Source organism: Poecilia latipinna, unplaced genomic scaffold (genome assembly GCF_001443285.1).
Source record: "Poecilia latipinna isolate Pla-1442-1.1 unplaced genomic scaffold, P_latipinna-1.0 Scaffold187, whole genome shotgun sequence".
Taxonomy (NCBI): Eukaryota; Metazoa; Chordata; class Actinopteri; order Cyprinodontiformes; family Poeciliidae; genus Poecilia; species Poecilia latipinna.
The window spans coordinates 1-19,871 of record NW_015112803.1 but is presented as its reverse complement, the minus strand read 5'-3'; the positions used below and the strand labels follow the sequence as shown (position 1 = coordinate 19,871).

At 39.2% G+C, this 19,871-nt stretch overlaps 1 protein-coding gene across 1 annotated transcript; it reads right to left on the bottom strand.

Annotated features, from left to right (window-relative positions):
* Positions 1–5,327: 5,327 nt before the first annotated feature.
* LOC106946329 (signal-induced proliferation-associated protein 1-like) lies at positions 5,328–19,089 on the bottom strand. Its single transcript, XM_015030581.1, has 9 exons — positions 18,814–19,089; positions 17,850–18,236; positions 16,582–16,708; positions 16,359–16,491; positions 14,377–14,475; positions 12,345–12,417; positions 11,613–11,691; positions 7,772–7,783; positions 5,328–7,206 (listed from the first exon to the last, which is right to left on the bottom strand). The coding sequence occupies exons 1-9, from the start codon at positions 19,014–19,016 to the stop codon at positions 7,063–7,065; spliced, it is 1,257 nt and encodes a 418-aa protein (XP_014886067.1). The 5' UTR covers positions 19,017–19,089; the 3' UTR covers positions 5,328–7,062.
* Between the last annotated feature and the right edge of the window lie 782 nt (positions 19,090–19,871).

Sequence of the window (19,871 nt, the reverse complement as noted above, 5' to 3'; positions counted from 1 at the left end):
GTACATAGAGACCTTAAAAAAAAAAAAAAAAACAACTGATAACTGAAAAAAAAAAAAAAAAACCCCCCCCCCCCCCCCCCCCCCCCCGACACACACACACACAAACCTGATTGAAAAATTGTTGTGTGTTATGCAAAGAAGTGAGAAATCAGGTTTGGAATATAATGCAGCTTGATTGTGGAGAGATAAGAGTGTTTAAATCCTGCTTTGCGATACCACGTGGTTTCACTTCAGCTGTGGGACAAATTCAAACCTCAGATTTAGTTTCACAGAAAGTTAAATATCCTCTAGACTGTAAAGAATCACCGCTGCTTACTGAATAAATTCACATTACAGCAGGTTGATTATTATTTTTTAAAATTTAAAATAATCCAAATGCAGTGATTATGACTATGAAGCTCTTATTTAGCTTCACGCCAATGCATGTCAAATTGTGATCTTTAAGGTAGTGCAGGTTTTTTTTTTTTTTTACCTTATTTTGAGCTACTGGATGCTCATTTATCTCTTCTTTGAGCAGATATCCAACCACAAAGACAACAGAAACTTTGTTGTGGATTTCTGTCTCTTAAAAATGTAAACAAAACGTTTCGTCCCAAACACACGTAGCCAACGCTCCTCTTGTGACTGAAGGAAGACGCTAAAAGACGATGTTGCTGGAAGCCGCATGTGTAACGAAGGGCAAATATCGTGTTTTAAATCAATTTATTTGTTTTAAATTATGACTAAGGACCTGCTTTCTGGTTTATCTGCTTTTGTTTCTCTGGAAGACCCCTTCACATTCATCTCTTTATGATCTTACGCAAAATATGTTCTTTTGCAGGTTGTTTTTGACACAAGCTGCAAATCTTTTTTTTTTCTTCTTTTGTGGTGTTTGACAAATAACTTTAATATAAATACATTATTCCTCTGAGAAAAGCTCAGAGCTAGCCTCTGAGGGACTTATGAGGACTTTCATGTGAAGTTTGAAGTGTTGTTCTCATTCTTCCTCTGTTCTCGCTGAGTGTGTATTAACCTTTACTCTGTGTTGTAACAAGATCAAGATGCATTCTGGCCAGGACTTTTCAAGCTTCAACAGAAAATAAAGTGGATTAAATCTGATCAAATAATTTATTTTAACTCATTGCATGACTTGTACCGTTTATCCAAGTGAGGTAAATTCACAGTATGCATTCTTCTTATTTATGAAGAATAATTTTAAGAATGGGTCTTACAATGTCCATGAATTAAAGTGATGCAGTGCTGCCCCTCCCCCTCGTGTTGCTGCACACAGCTGTTCGGCCTGCAGAAAGCAGCCTGCTTCATTAAAAAAAAAAAAAAAACGCTACATGACCAGAAACGACTCTGGAAAGCAACCATCAGCTTGCTATAATTGTGAATCTACAAATAAGCAGGTTTATTTGCAAGTTACTACAAACTTTTGTGCTGACATATATTTTCTCCGAATCCAAAAACTAAAAAACGATTTTCATAACTACAATGGTCGATGTTATTTAACCATTACAGTGGAAAGTTCTTCACATTTTTGCTTAAAATCTTAAACTTCCTCATATCATGTTACTTTTATTCAAGATTATCATATTAGCCATACATGAGTATTTTCTAAATTTATCTAACAATGTGAGTAAAATGCAGCTTTACCCCATTTGATGTGTGGTCATGTATACATCTCGTGTTTCTTCCAGTGCGTCAACTTACTTTTTTGTTCTATTCTTTTCAGCAAATCGGATTTAGCCGTGACCTTTGACACCAATCATCTTGTTGCTTTCTGAAGCTAAGTCCAGCCTCTCTCTCCCTCTCTCTCTTTCTCTCTGTCGCTGCTTTCGTTTCTGTTTTACCTTCACCGGCTGCAGACGTAACGTCCGGATAAATTCATTCAACTCCTCTCAAAACTCATAAAAAAAACAACAAACAAACAAACAAACTCCAATCTCAGAAACGATATGAAATCAGTGAGTAGCTGTTTAAACTTGTGTTTTAATTATTCTCTGCTTCATGAAAAGTAAACAGAGCCACAGGGTGAACAGATGAAAACTAAAGATTCATTTAAATTACATAAACAGTACATCTTAGGTTCTGGAGATCTAGCCACCTGTAATTAGATGCTTTTTCTTTTTTTTTTTAACTCCAAACCTGCTAGATTTTTTCCTCCCCCCAACTAATCTAAGAACGATAAACATCCTCCACAATCACCCATCATATCTCAAAGTCAGCTAAACAAATGTCTTAGTATAATCTGCTTTGGGGGTATTTGTCAAACATCTGTATAGACTTTACATGTAACTAGGTTTAACCCGCTGCACTTTCAACTTAGGTCAAGAAAGTGCATGTGATGCCCAAATCCTTCACTTTTTCCTCCTAGTTTTATTTATTTTTATTGTTTTATTTCCATAGACAACGCATACAGGAACATTTAAATACCTTGTGAGGAAGCACAACCCATTCATTTCCACTCAACCATCATTTTCAGCACCGTTTCCTTTTAAATTTACTTTTTCTTAAAAAAAAAAAAAGTATTTTATTTTCTTAAACAATCTGAACTGCAAACGTGGCACCCGATGACTTTTCATCACACTAAATGAAAAACCAGATGTTGTGATGGTCCTGGAAATGTTCATTTGCCAAAAAATAAAATAAAAATCTGATTTAAATTATATAAAAAATATAACAATAATAATACAAACTCAGTAAGAGCAACCAAATGTAAAAGGATAAAGCAACAACAACAAAACAAAGGTAGGCACAAAGTCAAGAGTAAGCTTTCACATTATGCCAGTATGACCAGTTAGACCAGTTCCATTTAGAAAGAGGGAATCCATTCATTAAGGCATACCTGATGACCATATTCAAGTTGTTAAATAATTCAATCCCAGAATAATATTATCACTTATAATTACATTATGTCTCAGCAATTATCACTTCATTTTACATCATAGCAATTTGTTGTCTAGAAAAGTAAAGCAAAGTTTATAAGTCACGTTTTCTCCACCATAGTTCACATTTTCTTTTTCTTTTTTTTTTTACAACTTCAATCCAGTTTGAACAGCTACAAGAAAGTCCACATTTGCATTATGAATACGTTACATTTTTTTAATACATACACACATACAGCAGGGGAGGCTTGGAAGTCGCTTGGCACGTTGTCATGCTCGACCAGAGTCTCCTACAATCTAAATAAATATACAAGACACAGTAAAACAGGTCTTTCCCCTCGTACGCCTCTCCCTTTAAATAACGGAGCCTCCGATTAGCGCAAATCGTCCTGCAAAAAGGAGAGCATGCTCAGTGCACCGACGTTTAGGTTCCTAACTCACTCCTCGTATGCTGGTACCAGTTATTCACAGTGACTCTAAAAGAAAATTACAGGAAGTTTGTACAAGAAATAATAATAAAAAAAAGAAACAGCAGTCTTGAGTGATGTTTGGCATCGCTTTTGTGTGTGTGTGTGTGTGTGTGTGTGTGTGTGTGTGTTTGTGAGAGTTCAGTTTATCAGTTTGTGGGTCGGTTGTTTGTTGGCAGTCCAACCCTGAACACACCGACTCCATCAGCAGTGGAGATGCATTGATGAGGGAAGGCGAGCATCAGGGCTGGAGTTCAGATCTTATGCACCTTCTTATGTCGAGCAAGATATAATCTTATAATTTTATGCTAGGCTGAATGGAGTTCGGTGTGTGGCATGTCCAGTGTTACACTGACAAAAGCAAAGGTGCAGGAATGACACGCAAGCACACAAGCGTACATTTAGGTTAGAGATGCACCGACTGGACAACTATGGTCAACTTCCAGTTTCTCTTTAAAAACTATCGTACGAGAATATATGCAAAAAATGACTCGTCAAAATAGCTACCTTCAGATTTCCTGCTGTGAATGGAGAATGCCGGTCAGTTGGGCATTTCGTACCTGTAGGATACTGGTTGCTTTAAAGTCGACTGTTTTGTGTACAAAATGGCTCCTGAACAACAGAAGGGTGCTTAGTACCGCTTTGACAACCAATGACTCAAAGTCAAATTTTAAAGTTAAACTATATCAACCAGAAGGAATTAGGGAACAGAATTAAACCACAGTTGTGAACCATAGTTGTAGAAAATACAAAGCAACAAAAATCCGCCAACCAAAATGGAGGAAATGTTTGAGTGAAGGTACGTAGTGGGGGGACAAACTCAGAAACGTTAGTGTGACAAAACGTTGAGAAAATTACGGTTTTTGTGTCGTCTAACTTTTCTGCTTTGAGTCATTAATAATCAAAAGTAGAAGAAAGATCCCAATGTGTGTGTGTGTGTGTGTGTGTGAGTGAAGCCATTTAACATTAACAATCATAAATTAACAATTAGCATTCAGAAGCAGCGTTCAGCTTCAATGCACCACAAATCTGGAACAAACGTCCAGAAAACTGCAAAGCAGCTGGAACCCTGAGCTCCTTTAAATCAAGGCTAAAACCCCACATGTTTAGAGTTGCTTTTGAACCACATTAAATTGAACATTGACCAACATATTTAATGTATATTGATGTTTTTAATCATTTTAAAATGAAACGTCTGGCTGGTTTCTCACTTGTTGAATTTTAATTGTGTTTTTATGATGAAAAGCACTTTGAACTGCCTTGTTGCTGAAATATACAAATAAACTTGATTGATTAGTTGATTAGCTTGGTTAGCATGGCTAGCATTACTCAAATCAGTCTCTTCTGGGAGCTGTCCTCCTGTCTGCCACTTTGAAACAGCCGAAAATTAGTGTTGATGTTTAAAAATGTCTTTAATTTTATGGTGTTGAACATAAATGCAAACAGCAGCCTCTATGCATTCCCTATGGTGGTGATTCTCAAACGTTTTAGAATAAAAACAGCAATTACTGTTACTGATAATAGACATTACTAAGTTTTTCCACACAAAATGACGTTTTAAAATAGTGCAGCAGCAATTGTACTTTTCAGTTTGATGTGTGTTCATAAAAAAACAACAAAGAAACATTTTCTTTCTCATCCAGAGCACAGACGTTGAAAAATCAGTTTGAAGCCAGACAGATTAACAAACAGGCCGTTAAATTAGAATTACAAGTCAGAAACTCTGAGATGTCTCAACAGCTCCATCCTCTGAAAACAAAATGGTCGCCTTAATTGCATATAAAATTCACCAGCAGCTGCAATAAAAATGACTTTATTTGCACCTCTGATGACATGGATTTTCTTAAAACTGCAACACAACCTCCTCAAGTGAACGCGTCGCTGCAAATTATATACGAACACGTTGTTGTTTTTACTGCGTTGCTACAAGCAGTAACCGTGGTTACAATAAGCAAATCAAGCTGGTTTTTCAGCTTGAAACTTGTGGTTGTTTTTGATTACATTCCCAGCTCAGAGTTCTGACTTAAGAGGTGAAATAAACACGGCATCAGCAGGTTTTAGTTTGAGAACCACAGCGCCGGGGAGAGCAGACACCAATTTGTAATCAGAAATCCCCACTGGCAACATTTCCAAATCCAGCATGTTCTCTGACAGACAGGCTGAAAGCTCAAATTAATAAAACAAACAATAAAACTTCTGACTGACGTCGAGCTTTAGTCAGTTTAATATTTTATCAAATTGAAACAACATTCCTCTTGTGAGTTGACCTTTTATAGCAAACGGCTCATTTTTGCACCCAAAATAGTCGAGCTTGAAAACAACCATAGTGGAGTGAAATGCAAGCACCAGACGCCATGTTTCCATTTTAAACAGCTTCCTGCACCTCTGCGGTTCCTCCATCTACTTTCAAACGCCTCGCTGACACTGACAATAGCTAACTTTGATTATCATTCGGTCAGTGATCACTTCCACACTGAAGAGTGATGCTAGTGAGATCTGTTAGCCCTTAGCTGCATTCGTTGATTGGAAAAATGTTGCATTTCTGAGGTTTTAACAGGCTGGTCACCAGTCAAGTTTGGTAAATATCAAACTCATTTGATTGTGATCACAATTAGGTGAATCGTTTTTTTTTTTGTTTTTTTTTTTGGTGCATCTCTAATTAAGGACATTTCAATGCACTGCTGCCACTCTCCAGCTAAAGCAAACAATTACCCAAATAGTTACATCAGAAAACAAAACAAAAACAATAAAACACAAACAAAAATGAATTTAAATACAGTTTTCTGCATTGTTTCACCATCAGTCCAGGTTGCTCGTTCTCACACCTAAAGCTATTTTGCGGGCTGAAAAATAAGAGCTGCAGTTCAGGCCAGCAGGAGGCGATCTTCTACAGTTATGGCTGCTACAATAGTGAGGTTAGAAGATAAAACAGCTACAGGCAGTCATGGAAGGAAGCTGAAGCAGTTCGTTCCTGCCAGAGTCTGAGTTTTATGCTGCTTTTCTTTTCAAATCCAAAAAAAAAAAAAAAAAACACCCCAGAAGAAACAAGCAGTTTGAATCTCTGTTTTTTCAGTCCCCTTATTTTCCAGTTTTGTTTCCTAAAAGCAGAATTGCCTAAATACAGTACGACTAAGAAGTGAAGATGGAGGATAACGTCCTTACGTAACAGACCTCCCTCAGTGAGCATCGTTACATGTTTCTAAGTAGAAGGCCGCCTGCAGTAATTCAAATATTCATGTGTGTTTTAATTTCAGGCCAACCTTCCTGTCAGTGCCAGGCAGAAAACACACTCAGACCCTGCGACTACATGTAGCTTTACTACCGTTCACATATATTACCGCTGATACTGCTTACTATGCTTTATACACTTTTGGTCATTTTGTCCATCAGACACCACAAAACATGCTATACAGTGTCTGTCTGTCTGTCTTAATTGAAACCTCTTCTGTAAGTGCTACTTAGCAGAGCTTGTCAAGTATTTGAAGCAAGAAAAACAATCATACACACACACGCATACACACACACACACACACCAAGAGAAGCACTCTACAGCAGCCTGTGAAGGTCAGTCTATACTTTTTTTTTTTTTTTTGTCTCTTTTGCATACTTCCTCCCCAGCAGGCAGGACCACACTTGCCTGTGTGTTTACTTTTGCAGCTATCTATACACGATCAAAGAACGTTGTTGGGCATGGAGGCGCTCAGCGGGATTTGCATCATGGGGACCTAACAGGGCTTGTTGACGTTGCACAGCAGCTCAGTGACTTTGATGAGGCGGGCCACTGTGCTCTGCGACTCCTCCTGCAGCCGCTGGTTGTTCTGCCTGAGGCTCTGCACCTCGGCCTGCAGCACCGCCTTGTCCTCTTTCTCCTGAAAAACATCGGCACACAACAGAGAACAGAAGCTGTCGCTCAGATTGCTGTGGCAGGAACGAGAGGTGGGTGGCGACAGGTACAGTGATGGCTCGGAGGAAGCTCGCGGGCGTGCGCAAACAAGAGACGCGACAGTCAAGAGCAGAGACGCACAGCAGCAGCAGTGAGGAGGAATAAACTCGCAATCCCAAAGCGCCAATCAGCCGATCCGATCAGTTCTCTGACGGGAGAGATTTTGTTTTGATTCGAGATACCAGACGAAAACAACCAAGCTTTTGCTGACTTTTACTGTTGCATATTGTTTATTAAATCAGTTCTTTGTGGGCTGACGGTCAGATGAGCAAGCACCTTATCAGTCACAATGTGCACAGGGCTGCAACTAATGATTATTTTCATGATCGCACATTCTCATTGTTATTTTGCATTCACCAAACATCAAGGCTGATTAGTAGCGGACGAGCAAAATCAAACATTTCCGGAGTCCCAGGTGATGTTTGGATTGATTCTGTTGTTGCAAAACAGGGAAAAGCAGCAAATAATCACATTAAGTTAATCATACAAACCTTGTGTGCCCACTGTGTAAAAGGTAAATAGAAACAGAACATCAGTTTAATATGTTATATAAATACGTAATGCTCTAAAATGTCAAAATTGAGACGCAAGATCATTTCAATTCATTTTTAACTTGATGCCAAACCTTTGAAATTAACAGAAAAAAAAAAATCACATCCATTGAACTTCTTCACACATTACAACCATAAATAACAGTTTATGTTCTTGTGGATTTTACGCAGTGTATAAAGAGAACAGGATTTCAAATGTTTCTAAATAAAAGATCAGAAAAGTATGGTATGCATTTGTGAAAAGAAAGAAAAGAAGAAAGAAATCCCACATCATAATGCTGCTATTTCAACTGTAAAACATTTGAGCTGTCGCGTCTACTGTCTTCTACTCTTTAAGTCAAATAAATTTGGCCACTTTTAGATTTTGAACCTAAATGTGTGAGTTTGTGAAAGAGAAATTTACAGCAGTAAGTTGTGTTAACTTTTATTTTAAGAGTTGAATAAACTAGTTTTTAAGTTAAAAAACCTGAAAAACTATTTCCCAGAATGCTTAGCAGCATGTTTTTGTATCCTGAGATGGAAGTGCGTTACATTGATCTGTCTCTTGTGTTGTTAAGGAAAATGTTTATTTTAATGTCCTGTTCACACTAAATGAACTGAATTCTGATGTTTAATAAAATTCATGAAAAGATCAGAAATTTTGTTGATGCAATTTGAAACAAGAATTTAAATTGCTCTAACGTAGAATAAGTAGTTATTTTAATTTTATATTGTGGGTGAAAATAATAGACAAATGTGTGCTGTTTTTTTTCTTGCATATTGTGAAATGATTATTTGATTTGAATTAAGATAAAAGTCACAATTCAAGATTAACTAAAAAAACGTTTAGACAACTCATCTCTTGTTAAATCAAATTCATGAACTTTAATTTCTGAGTTAAAACAAATTAAATTACATTTGCAAGGCAGCAGATGGACTTTCATTTTCAAGTTAAATCAAATTCAAATGTTTTACAGTGCAGTGCGCTTGTCTGGTTTTCCCTAAAGGGAGACGGAAAACCAGCCCTCTAACTGGTTTCTTCCAAAAAGGCCAAAATAATGAAGTGCACAGCAGATCAAGTCAACAGAGTCACCCAACTACTGAGATTTCACACTATTTTACGTTAAAAGTATTTCAGTAAAGATGATTTGTTTGTGTGAAAAGCAATGGAAAAACTGCGCTGTGTTTTGTTTTTCAGCAATAGAATCACATGATTTTTAATTCCTTCCTTATCTCTACTTGTGCTCGATCAATAAGGAGTCCTCCTGATGCTATGTCACTGAGCATGTTGGTCTTAAAATAAAACTTCATGCAGGACATTTCCTACGAGAAAAGTCCAACTTAAACTGGTGATACTTTTGCCAATGCAGCTGAGAATCCATCCTTTGAAAATATCACGTCGCTGCTAATTACTCCTACAAGCTTTTACCAGATTGGCCAAGTCTTTTACCAGTGTCATGAAAATATGCAGTTGGCATCAGGTTTAAAATGAACTCGCACAACTATATATCAAAGTAAAAAAGAAAACGTAATTGTTCATATTTCATTTACAGGAAGCCAAATATTACTGTCATTTTTTTTAAGTGAACTAAATCAGCAGTTCTCCAGGTTTTTTTGAATCTCATTATAATTATTCTTTAGGCTTTTGCTGCTTTTTTCACACATTTTTTTTTTAAATCAGACCTATCACCTGTCCAAAACAACAGGCTGTGCAATGTGTCCCTAAAAATGAGGCAAATAGACAAACGGAGGACAAGAAAGGAAGTGTCAGACATAAAAACAATTTACACCAGGAAGAAAATGCAGCAAAGACCCGACAAGTTTATCATTTACTGAAGACTTCAGCTGATAACTCTTGCTTTGGTTTTAGTATTAGTCAGATTATGCCAGCCAGCTTTGTTAGTTTCCAAGGGTTTAGCTTAACAAATTGTGTAGCTTGTAGCAAAGTTTAGGTAATGTTTCTGTCTTAATGAGGTCAGACTTATGTGTCTGAATTATACCTAATTACACCTAACTTTGGGCATTTAAATAGTCAATACCTAAATTATTATCTACTGTAAAATAAACTCAGAAGAGCAGAGGTTAAACAGAAAATATTCTCATGGGCTGTGACGCCGTCTCATATCTTGCCGTGTTTTGTTAAAGATTGTATTTCACCAAGATTTAGGTAAGAGGAAATAAAGGATTTTTTTAGGTCATCAAGTCCTGATATGTATTTGAAATAATCATATAATTTCCAATAGTGTATAATTGGAATAAAGGGTGTAAAGGTCGCCAAGTTCTGCTGGGTCAGGACAGAGCTCTATGAGTGTCCCTGGAGGTGAGATAAGTATTAGGTGAAAAATAAAACAGAAAGTAGGTCATGCTGTCAGGTTTATGTTCTCTTTCAAGCATCCAGCATCCTGAGGTAAGTAAATCTTCATCAGCAGAAACAGTGTGTTTGCATAGTTTTGTATGAGGTTAAATAATGGCATTATTGGGTTATTGCTGCTTTGTTTGAACTGTAATTGTTCAGATTATATTAGATGAAATCTGAGAGTCGAATTTGTCGCCATGTACAAAAAATCGAGGTAGCCTGGCCATAAGATTGTTTATGCTGTGATGTTTCAAAAGGCTTTGGGAGGTGATATTGGAGATATTTACCTGAACTGAAATTTTACTGGTGATTGTTGGGGAAAAATGTGAAAAAAGTTGTATTGCTCAAACATAATGAAAAGGGAATAATGGTCCATGAAAACATAATGAAATAACAGATGGCTCAGCACTTTTGTCATGTATTTTTTCAAGAATGAAAACTTTTTCTTCATTTTAAATTGTAAAAAGTTGTTAATTGTTTATATCCAGTTTCCAAAATTACGTTTTACACAGCGTGCTTGTTCTCTCTTTCGGAAACAAGGTTGTAAATGAATCAATGATAGTCAAAATTAGACATTAAACTTCCTTTAATGATGTACGTGTTTGAGGAGCTTTTCTGTCATTAGCATTGAGAGGTAAAGAGTCGGTTGATTGTTCAGAAAAATAGCCATTATTTCAGTAAATAGTGAAAATAGTCATAGTTGCAGTCCTCATCAAAGACTTCAAAATAGAATTGAATTGGGAGAAATACCATGCATCATACAGACAAAGACATACACAGAGACAGTATTGGCAAAAATAAATTTTCAACACAAGGGCCACTTATGTTTGGACGACCAAGCAGCTCCATCTGCTGAGTAAGGCCATGTTGTTGTTTTTTTTTTTGTTTTTTTTTGTTCGTTTTAAATTTTTTTAATTTTGTTTTAGTTTGAAAAGTGGACTTTGTGTTGAAATTGAGCTTTTTTTTAAGGCAGCTGGATCTTATGTCCAAAAGAAGCCTTTGAGTTCATCTCATACAGTTTTCTGAGGCATCAACAAGAAAGATCAACAGAGCAGCACAGACTCATGTTTGGTGGAAATGTGCAGGAAAGAAAGTACTGAAAAAAAAACAGCAGGACGTCTCATAAATACATGTAAAGTAGTAGAATACGGGGAAAATTACAAAAATTAGGAACGTTTCTGTACACAAAATAATAAATAAATAAACGTCTTTTTAAAGTGTTTTTTGTTCTTTTTATAATTTAATACATCTCTACAGCGAGTCAGCAGGGGACCTGAAGTGGCTCGTCGACGGCAGGATTTCTAACGGCTGCATCAGCAAACAGAAATCTTCTCGCTCAAGCGACAGAAGCTGAGCAAAGGAAATGTGTTTCTCCTGCCTGCTGACTCTTTTAGTGGAGCTACAAAATACTGTCACAGAGAATAACATTCATAGAAGTCAAAGCACCTTTTGCAGGTCGTCTTGCAGCTTCTTCAGCATGGCCTCCAGCTGCGACACCTTCTCCTCCAGGTGGCCCGGAGAGTCGCTGCAGCAAAAACAAGCGAAGAGCAAACAGCTGAAGGGATTTAGCTTCCCAGCCCACGAAACCCATTAATGAAGGAAGAGAAACTTCCTGTCAGCCGCTACAACAAACGAAGGCAAGGAGACTTCTTAATTTGTTTGATTGGTGCTGCGGTCTGTGGGACTAAGCTGAGGACTTAGCTCCTTTTACCTCTAATGAAAACAGGAACACTTCAGAGGTCAATTTTCATTAATCACCGACGTCTGACAAGGAAAGCCAGTGTGAGTGACTGCTCTCATCCTGAGCTGCGTTTCTGCAAGACTGCAGTCATAAATAATGACTGCGCCCTCCGGAGGAGCAGAATAATAGCACGGTTGTGTTGGTGGGGGACTCAGGTTCACCACGTTTAAAGCTGAAGTACATAACTTTTACATAAAGTTCATAATCATGCAGACGTGATGCCTGTTCTTCTTTAAGAGGAGAATTTTGTTGGAAAATTCTGATTCAATCTGCTGTCCTCTGCAGCACAAACATGAACAAACTGTCCCGTAGATGTAGACACACGAGTCTTAAAGCTAAACGTTAATGACGTTGAGAAAATTAAGAGGTCTTAGGCTGTTGAGAAAATACAGACATGCTGAAGTCCTTCACTCTGTGTGTGTTTTGTCGTGACCCACCTGTCCTTTGAGTCTTTGAGTTTGCCGTCTGTCTGATCAGCTCCACCTTGGGAGGAATCCCCGGCTTTGCGGTCTGAGAAAAACAACATTAAGGACATTATCATCACATTGACAACGTGGAAAAGGCAAGGTAGGGCCATTTTATTTACATGGCACTTTTTCAGCAACAAGGCAATTCAAAGTGCTTTGACCTGAGTTAGAGGAAATACAAACAAAATAAAAGAAAAGCTAAAGAAAATCAAAAAGTACTCCACAATTTGTTGATCTGAGGTAACGAGTAGTTTCCCTAGATATCTAAGTTTGTTCTAATGGTTACACGTTAATTTATAATCACACAGGATTTTATGTAAAAGATCAAAAATTTGTGGGTCACATTTTTAAAAAACAAAAAAATCAGAAAATGTGATGTGGATTTGTGTTCAACCCCTTGTTCCGAAACCCCTAAATAAAATCTTGAACAACCTACTTTCGTCATAAGTGACCTTACTGCTAAATAAAATCCAGTCTGTGTGTAATTTAATCTATGAATAAATGGAAATGTTCCTGTGAAGGACTGTGGGGTTTGCTGGAGAACATGGCTGAACAAACTCAGCAGACAGGTCAGGGAGGAAAACATGGAGAACATTAATGCAGGATTAGATGATGAAAAAATATTCCTAGCTTTTAACATCTACAGAGCTCTGTTCAATCGTTTATCTGAAAATGGGACGAGTATGAAAATCCATGAAGACGTTTGTGTCTATACCTAAAGTGACAGGCTGGACATAGACAGGATTCACCAGAAAAGAAGCAAAGAAACTCGGAAGGAGCTGCAAAAACTCACAGCCCAGGTCGGAAAAATCGATCAACAACTATTAGGCAAGCATTTTATGAATTTGGCCTTTATTAAAGCGTAGCAGTAAAAAAGCCATCGCTGAAACTGCACTGCAGCATAAGCTGCTCTGTTTGCACTTTGCTAATATTAATGCAGCGGACACAGCAAACATATGGAGGAGTTATGTTTGATTAGATGAGACCAAGTCTGAAGTTTATGGACAACCTGCAGAGCAGAAAACTGAACGTCACCCTGAAAACGTTATCATGTTTTTGGACGCTTTTTAATCTGACTGAGCTGGAGGTTTTTGACAAAGAGCAATGAGAAAAAAAAAAAAGAAGAAAACTTTTGGTGTTTTAAGCTGGTAAACATTCCCCCAAAAGTCTTGTGATAATTGTCAATTTTACTCAAAGGGGCTGAATACACATGGACACCACATTTTTAAACCTTATACTAATATGCAGGGTTTCCCCCAGTCTGGCGGGCCACCAGGCTTTATTTGTTGCCCCATCAGGCTTATTTATTTAAGTTTTTTTAAAATGTTAGCATTTTTTAAGACTTTCTAGTTGGTGTTCAGATATTAATTTTCTAATAACACAATTATTAAGTGATATTTTCAAATTTCATGTCAACTTTAAACATTTTTTAACCCAAAAACACGGCGGTGCGCTGGATGAACGACTGCTCTAGCACCCAAACCATCGGGCTTAACAAGTTTTCTGGGGGAAACCTTGAATATGGTTAGCAGAAATTTGAAAACAATTTTTCTTTCAACTTCCACTTAAGTGATACTTTATGATACCCTCATCCAAGTTCACATCATACAATGTTTAAATATGAAGAAATATGAAAAACCTTACAGGGCGTAAATACTTCTTACATATAGTTGCTTTTATTTATGTGAAAGCATGTTGCATTCCCAGTTTAGTTCAGTAATAATGGATGAAATTCTGTTTCTCAGAGTTTCTGGATAACTGAAGCAGGATAATCTGAATCTGAATTGGCATGTTCTCGCTTGGGACTTCATTTCTTTTGGTTCACATCTTTTCCTAGTTATTTACCACATAGCGTGTACTGTATGCTGACTGACCACAAGAGGGCAGCAATAATAAGTGAACAGCACAGGAATGACGCTCTCTGTCTTCATGGTGCATTTAACTTCAGGAATGCTCTTTCAAAAAACATAAAATATAAATTATGAACCGTGCATAACCTCACCTTCTTTGGACAAAGCCTCCAGGATGCTGCGGCAGGCTGTCGCCAGGTCAGCAATGGACTGCCACTCCTCATCTGTCGAATCTGTCGTCTCAGAGAGAACTACAAGAAAAAAAGAAAAAGAAAAAGAGAATAAGAGGTGAAGCTCTATCATCATGATATATGCAGTATTCTGTGTGTGGTGTATATAGGACAGAAATGGGACTGCAGATGTTGCATGCATCTGCGATGCCTCTGGTCTTGCACTGGCAGAAATCGGCCGCTAGGAGGCGGTGTTGCTTTGATGCTGGACTGCAGCTTGATGCCAAATATCCCAAATCAGGAGCAGGGTGTTTTTGAGGCCATGCCTATAAAAGGCTTGATGTAAATGATTAGTGGAAACCAAAACCAAGAAGGCGGAAGTAAGCTTAACTTAATTCAGATTTCTTTCAATTATGTGAGTAAACATTAAAAACTGTTTTGTGTTTTGCCCTAAAAGCCCTACAGTTGTTACACTTCAGCTCTCAAGCACATCTTGAATTTTACAATTGAGCTTAAAGTGGTGTTGACGCATCTGAAAGTCCTGCAGGCTTCCTGTTAGCGGGCGCTCTGCGAAACAATGAGAGGAATCCGAGGAGGTGATGAGCAATCGTGCTCTCATGGGTGCTGAACGAGGATCTCAGCAGAGGCAGAGCAGATGGTTCAGGAAGAAGGGGATCCTTGATTTGGGTGGGGAGCGGGCCCCGCCTGAAACTCCACCCCTCCCACCACCCATATGTCCCCCCTTTTATTCCTGCCCGTGGTGGAGCGGGGCAGCAGAGCAGGGGTGATATTAGATTAGCGGCATAGCGGGCAGCGTGTGTGAAAGAGGAGGAACAAAGAGGACACAGCGAGCACTGCAGGGGGGATAATGAAGAGAGGGATTTAAGGCAGGACGGGACTAAAAAAAGGAATTTAAGGGTCAAATCAGGCAGAGATGATTTGCAAACATGTGTAATCGTTCCATTTTGGCATCGTTTGAGCTGCTGTGCCAGCTGCTGTGTTGTGATAAAGCTTTGTTTTGAACTTATAATCGGGTTCATAGTGTTTCTCAGCACATATTACCTTCTAAATTCACTCAAACTGGACATCCACTTTGCTGGAAACCCCCAAAATATACAGAATAAAGAGAAGGGTTTCCTTATAGATTTCTTTTGTTTTTGCTTTTCTTGTCACACTTGAATGCTTCAGACTTTATCAATTTATCAAACATAAATAATGTGAGTAAAGACAAAGAGCAGGAAATTATTTTATTCATTAAGGGAAAATGGCTAACCAAACCAACCTGGTCCAAACTGAAACGGTAAAGCTTCAGTTTTCAAATCATGAGTTCAGCTGAAAGCTTTGTTAAATTTGACCAGCAGCCCAATTACTACCAGACCTAATGAATGAAGAAAGCATTTAATAGAAGTTATCTGACCACATGCAGTAGATTAATAGCAACACTATCCAAATAATCTCAAGAACAGATGCTTAAAAAAAAGGTTACAGCAGGATTTTTTACAATTCGGGACTCCAGCAAACCCCAATGAGAGTCATAATCCTAAAAAGGAGAAACACTGAAACAGCAGTGAACTTTCAGACAAGTGGATCACCGACCAAAAATACTTCAAGACTGGGTCAAATCCTCATCCAGGAGGTCAAAAATAACCCAAAACAGTGTCTAAAGAACTGCAGCGCTCACTTGAGTCACATGATTCAACAATAAGAAAGTGACTGGCGATAAATGGCGCACATGTTACAGTTCCAAGATGAAAACTGCTGCTGCTTGGCTCGTCTCACATTTGCAAAAAATAAAAAACATCTTGACTTGAGTCCTTAAGCTTTAATATGGCCGCACTAAAACAATCCTGCAGGTTTGTTAATTTGAAACATTTAGGTTTGACTAAAAAAAACAAACACTGCACTGTACTGAACGACCTTCATGGAGTTTGTAGATGATTTCTCAGAAATAAGAAAGCCCTTACTCTTGGTGATGGAGTTATGCAGACTGAGGGCTCGTGAGTTTCTTTCCGCTCGGTCTACACTCGATAGCCGGGAAGATGATAGGGACGAGTCACTCGCTGAAGCTTTGTCCTCGCCAAAGTCAGCGGCCATGAACTAAATCAAGAAGCAGACAGAGGTCAAAGTTTACATCAAACGTGTCGCACAAGCGTCAGGGGAAAACGCAGCTCAGGTGTTGTGGTCGACCTGCTCGTCTTCTGGGGGAACTTTAGGCTTGACGGCCAGGATCAGGTCAGGCGTGGCGTCCCTCAGCTCCCCGACGTTCTCGTAGATGTGGCGTTTCTCCTTCATCATCACGTTGTCGTACACGTGTCTGTCCATCAGGCAGAAATGTAGCAGGAGAATACACAAAAGCAAATCTTTTGATCCAATCCAGTGGTTAAAACCAAACCTAATATCCAGGAGAGCTTAGGTTGTCAAGGATCAAAAATAGCATGCGATAAGTCCGGTCAAATAATTTTGGTTGTGCTTTAAAAGGGTGATAAAAATCTAACTCAATATGAGGAGAATCTAAAATTATCTGCGTGAGTGTTTCCTTTTCCTCCCCAGCAGCTGACAAGTGTGATTAAAGAAATTAAACAGGCTGACACAGATTCTTTGATACTGAAGAGGATGAGAATTAGACCAGAGTGCAGACGACGTAGATAAGTACTTCAGTGAAAACAAAGGTGCTGCTGCGCTATCATCACATTTCACAATACGGCTCCGTATTTTAAAATATCTGCAGCTCATCTAAGCTAACTGCAGGTCCTTAGATGCTTAAATTTGATCTGTTTTATTCGTGGAAAAAACAGTGTTCTGTTTGGGATCAAGGTTTCCCCCAGAAAAGTTGCTAAGCCCGGTGGTTGGGGTGCTCAGCAGTCGTTCATCCAGCGGCCCGTCGAGTTTTTGAGTTAAAAAATGTTTAAAGTTGACAGGAAATTGGAATATATCACTTGATAATCATGTGTTATTAAAAGATTGGAAGATTAATAGTTGAATACCAACTATAAAGTCTTAACGTTTTTAAAAAAACTTAAATAAATAAGCAATGCTTAGCCTGGGGGGGCACAAGTAAAGCCTGGTGGCCCGCCAGGCTTTTGATCCACTGGGGGAAACCCAGTGGTCCTCATGTGTCCAAGTTTCAATTATCTAACCTTTCGTTCAAGCTAAAGAATTGAAGTTTTTGTTTACAGCAAAAAAAAAACAAAAAAAAGACTTGATTACGTTTTAAGCTAAGTAATGATTCAGCAAATGATTGTGTAATGTACTTTGAATTTTTTCTATTTCAGAACAGTAAAAAAATATTTCCAGTTTTACAAAACAAACATGAATCTAGATCCAAGTTCAATTAAATCATAATTGAAAAACTGGTTTAAACAAAGTTTTATCACAATCTGTGGTTGATTTTAAAGCAGCTAAATTAAGCAAACAAATGTACAACACATGTTCTTCTTAGTTTTAGTGAAGCTTACTCATCACAGGTGTCTGTGTAGGACAGCTGCTTCTCCAGAGAAACGCTGCGGGTGAGCTGAGAGATGCTGATCTCTTCGCTCTTATTGGCTGGCTGGTCCTGCAGAGACGTAGCCCTCAGCAAAGGTAAGGCGGGCAGTGCGAGGAGCGGGCCGGGACTCTCCTCGTTTTGCCCCCCGCCGCCGTCCATCTTCAGCTCATCCTCTGCGAGCTGATCTTCCTCCTCCTCGTCGACCCTGTCCGCCTTCAGCTGCTCCTCCTCCACCTTCTGCTCCTGCTCCTCCCTCTCATCTTCCCTCTCATCCACCACCCAGGCCACTCCCGACTTGTCCTCGCCGGACTTGCACTCTGCATCCTTGATGGCTTTCTGATAGAGCTCAGAGAAACTTCTGCAAAGCAATAACAGACTGCGTGAGAACAAAGCCCCCGAGCTTTATTGCATTATGACTTACAAATTGAACAAAACGAAGGCAAAAGCAGAGCATTTCCTGTGAGCCGCATCTTTCTGCCACATAATTGTGGTAATTTATGTTTTGTGCCTCAGAAGGAGTAATGCAGGGTTGAGCACGATTAAATCTCTCCTGCCAGCTTTGTGACGTTATTTGGCGCAGTAAGCAGTAGAGATGTCTGGCTTGATAATGTCTTACTTTATCCCAACAACTCTGTTCACAGCTGTTTCTGCCGTCGCTCCGCTGTCAGTTAAGCAGAAACGTCCTGGGTGCAGTCGGCCAGGCCGTGTCAGTGTGATTAAACATCATTAAGAAGGATTTACTGGTTGCTGGCCAGCTGACTACAGACTGTCATTAGCAGCAGAGAGAGCTGTGACCTATCCCTGACTCTTTTCTTTTTCTGGACCATCTTGTCCCACTAACTCCCTCCAACTCATCTGCTGCCTTGACCATTGCAGTGTGGCCACCTCTTGGGTTCACAGTCTGTCTCTGACGGGTAGAAAGACTTCTGTCCAACCTGCGAGGTTTGCCATTCTCATCCGGTGGGATGACGGTGATGTGGATCTTGTGTGCCGTGCGGAGAAGCCTGCTCCTCTCCTCGGGGCTCAAGTGGACCAGGGAATGTCCGCACAGCCTCACCACGCGAGCCCACAGCTGCAGGCCTCCGCTCTCGGCGTAGCAGAACCTCTGCAGGTCCGTCACGAAGCCCTCCTCGTTCATGAGGAAGCCTGGCTGCCCCACTCCGTCCCGCAGCGGGGTGACCTCCAGCGCCTCGCAGCCCCGCGTCACCAGCTGAAGAACAGCAGGACACGAGTGTGAAAATGCACTATAATGTTTAATGTTCCCATTTTGTCATATTGTAGCCACAAATTAACTCTGGGGGAACTGCAGAAAGCTCCCCAGCACCCTCTCGATGAGCACCACCGACTCTACATGAGCTGTAGCTCATGTAGAAGAGTCTACCAACAAAACAACATCAGTCATGCTTCCTGAAACATGACTGATGTTGTGTTATGTTAATCTAATTTTTTTGCACAAAATCATTTTCATATAGTTAGATTTTAGGTTTTAGCTCCTTTCAGGATGAGCCGGGCTTTTTGTCACTTTAAATCCAAATAAGCAGCTGATGGCCACGACACCCAGTTCAATGTTTACACTCTCATGTGAAAATGGCTGGAAACGGATGCGCAATTATGCAACTGTACATCTTTGAAAAGCAAAAGTGGAGCCTACCGCACAACTAATAAGAATGTAGTAAGTGGTTTCTGGATAGAAAGTCAACAACAAAATACTTATCTTTTCCAGCAGCCATTGTACAACGGTAAAACCAACTGAGCAAAGATCCTGGAGCTACGTAGGGGTTGCTAGGTAACAGTGTAGTGTGACTCAACGATTGGAAGGATTTTTAAACAGCTCATTTTTCAGACACCAAAAAACATTAACTTCCTGCCAAAAAATATCTGGATATTTTTTTAAGAGCTTGGGCTATTCTTATAAACATTTGAGATCCAAATGGAAGTAGAAAACTCTAAAATGTGAAATTTGCATATTTTAGAGTTTTCTACTTCCATTTGG

Excerpts from the sequence above, each read along its gene's own strand:
- LOC106946329 (XM_015030581.1), bottom strand. The coding sequence starts at position 19,016 with ATGAACGAGGAGGGCTTCGTGACGGACCTGCAGAGGTTCTGCTACGCC. Across the intron at positions 16,492-16,581 it reads TTCCCCCAGAAGACGAGCAG|TTCATGGCCGCTGACTTTGG; the intron begins GTCGACCACAAC and ends TTCTTGATTTAG. Across the intron at positions 12,418-14,376 it reads GGAGGCTTTGTCCAAAGAAG|ACCGCAAAGCCGGGGATTCC; the intron begins GTGAGGTTATGC and ends TGTTTTTCTCAG.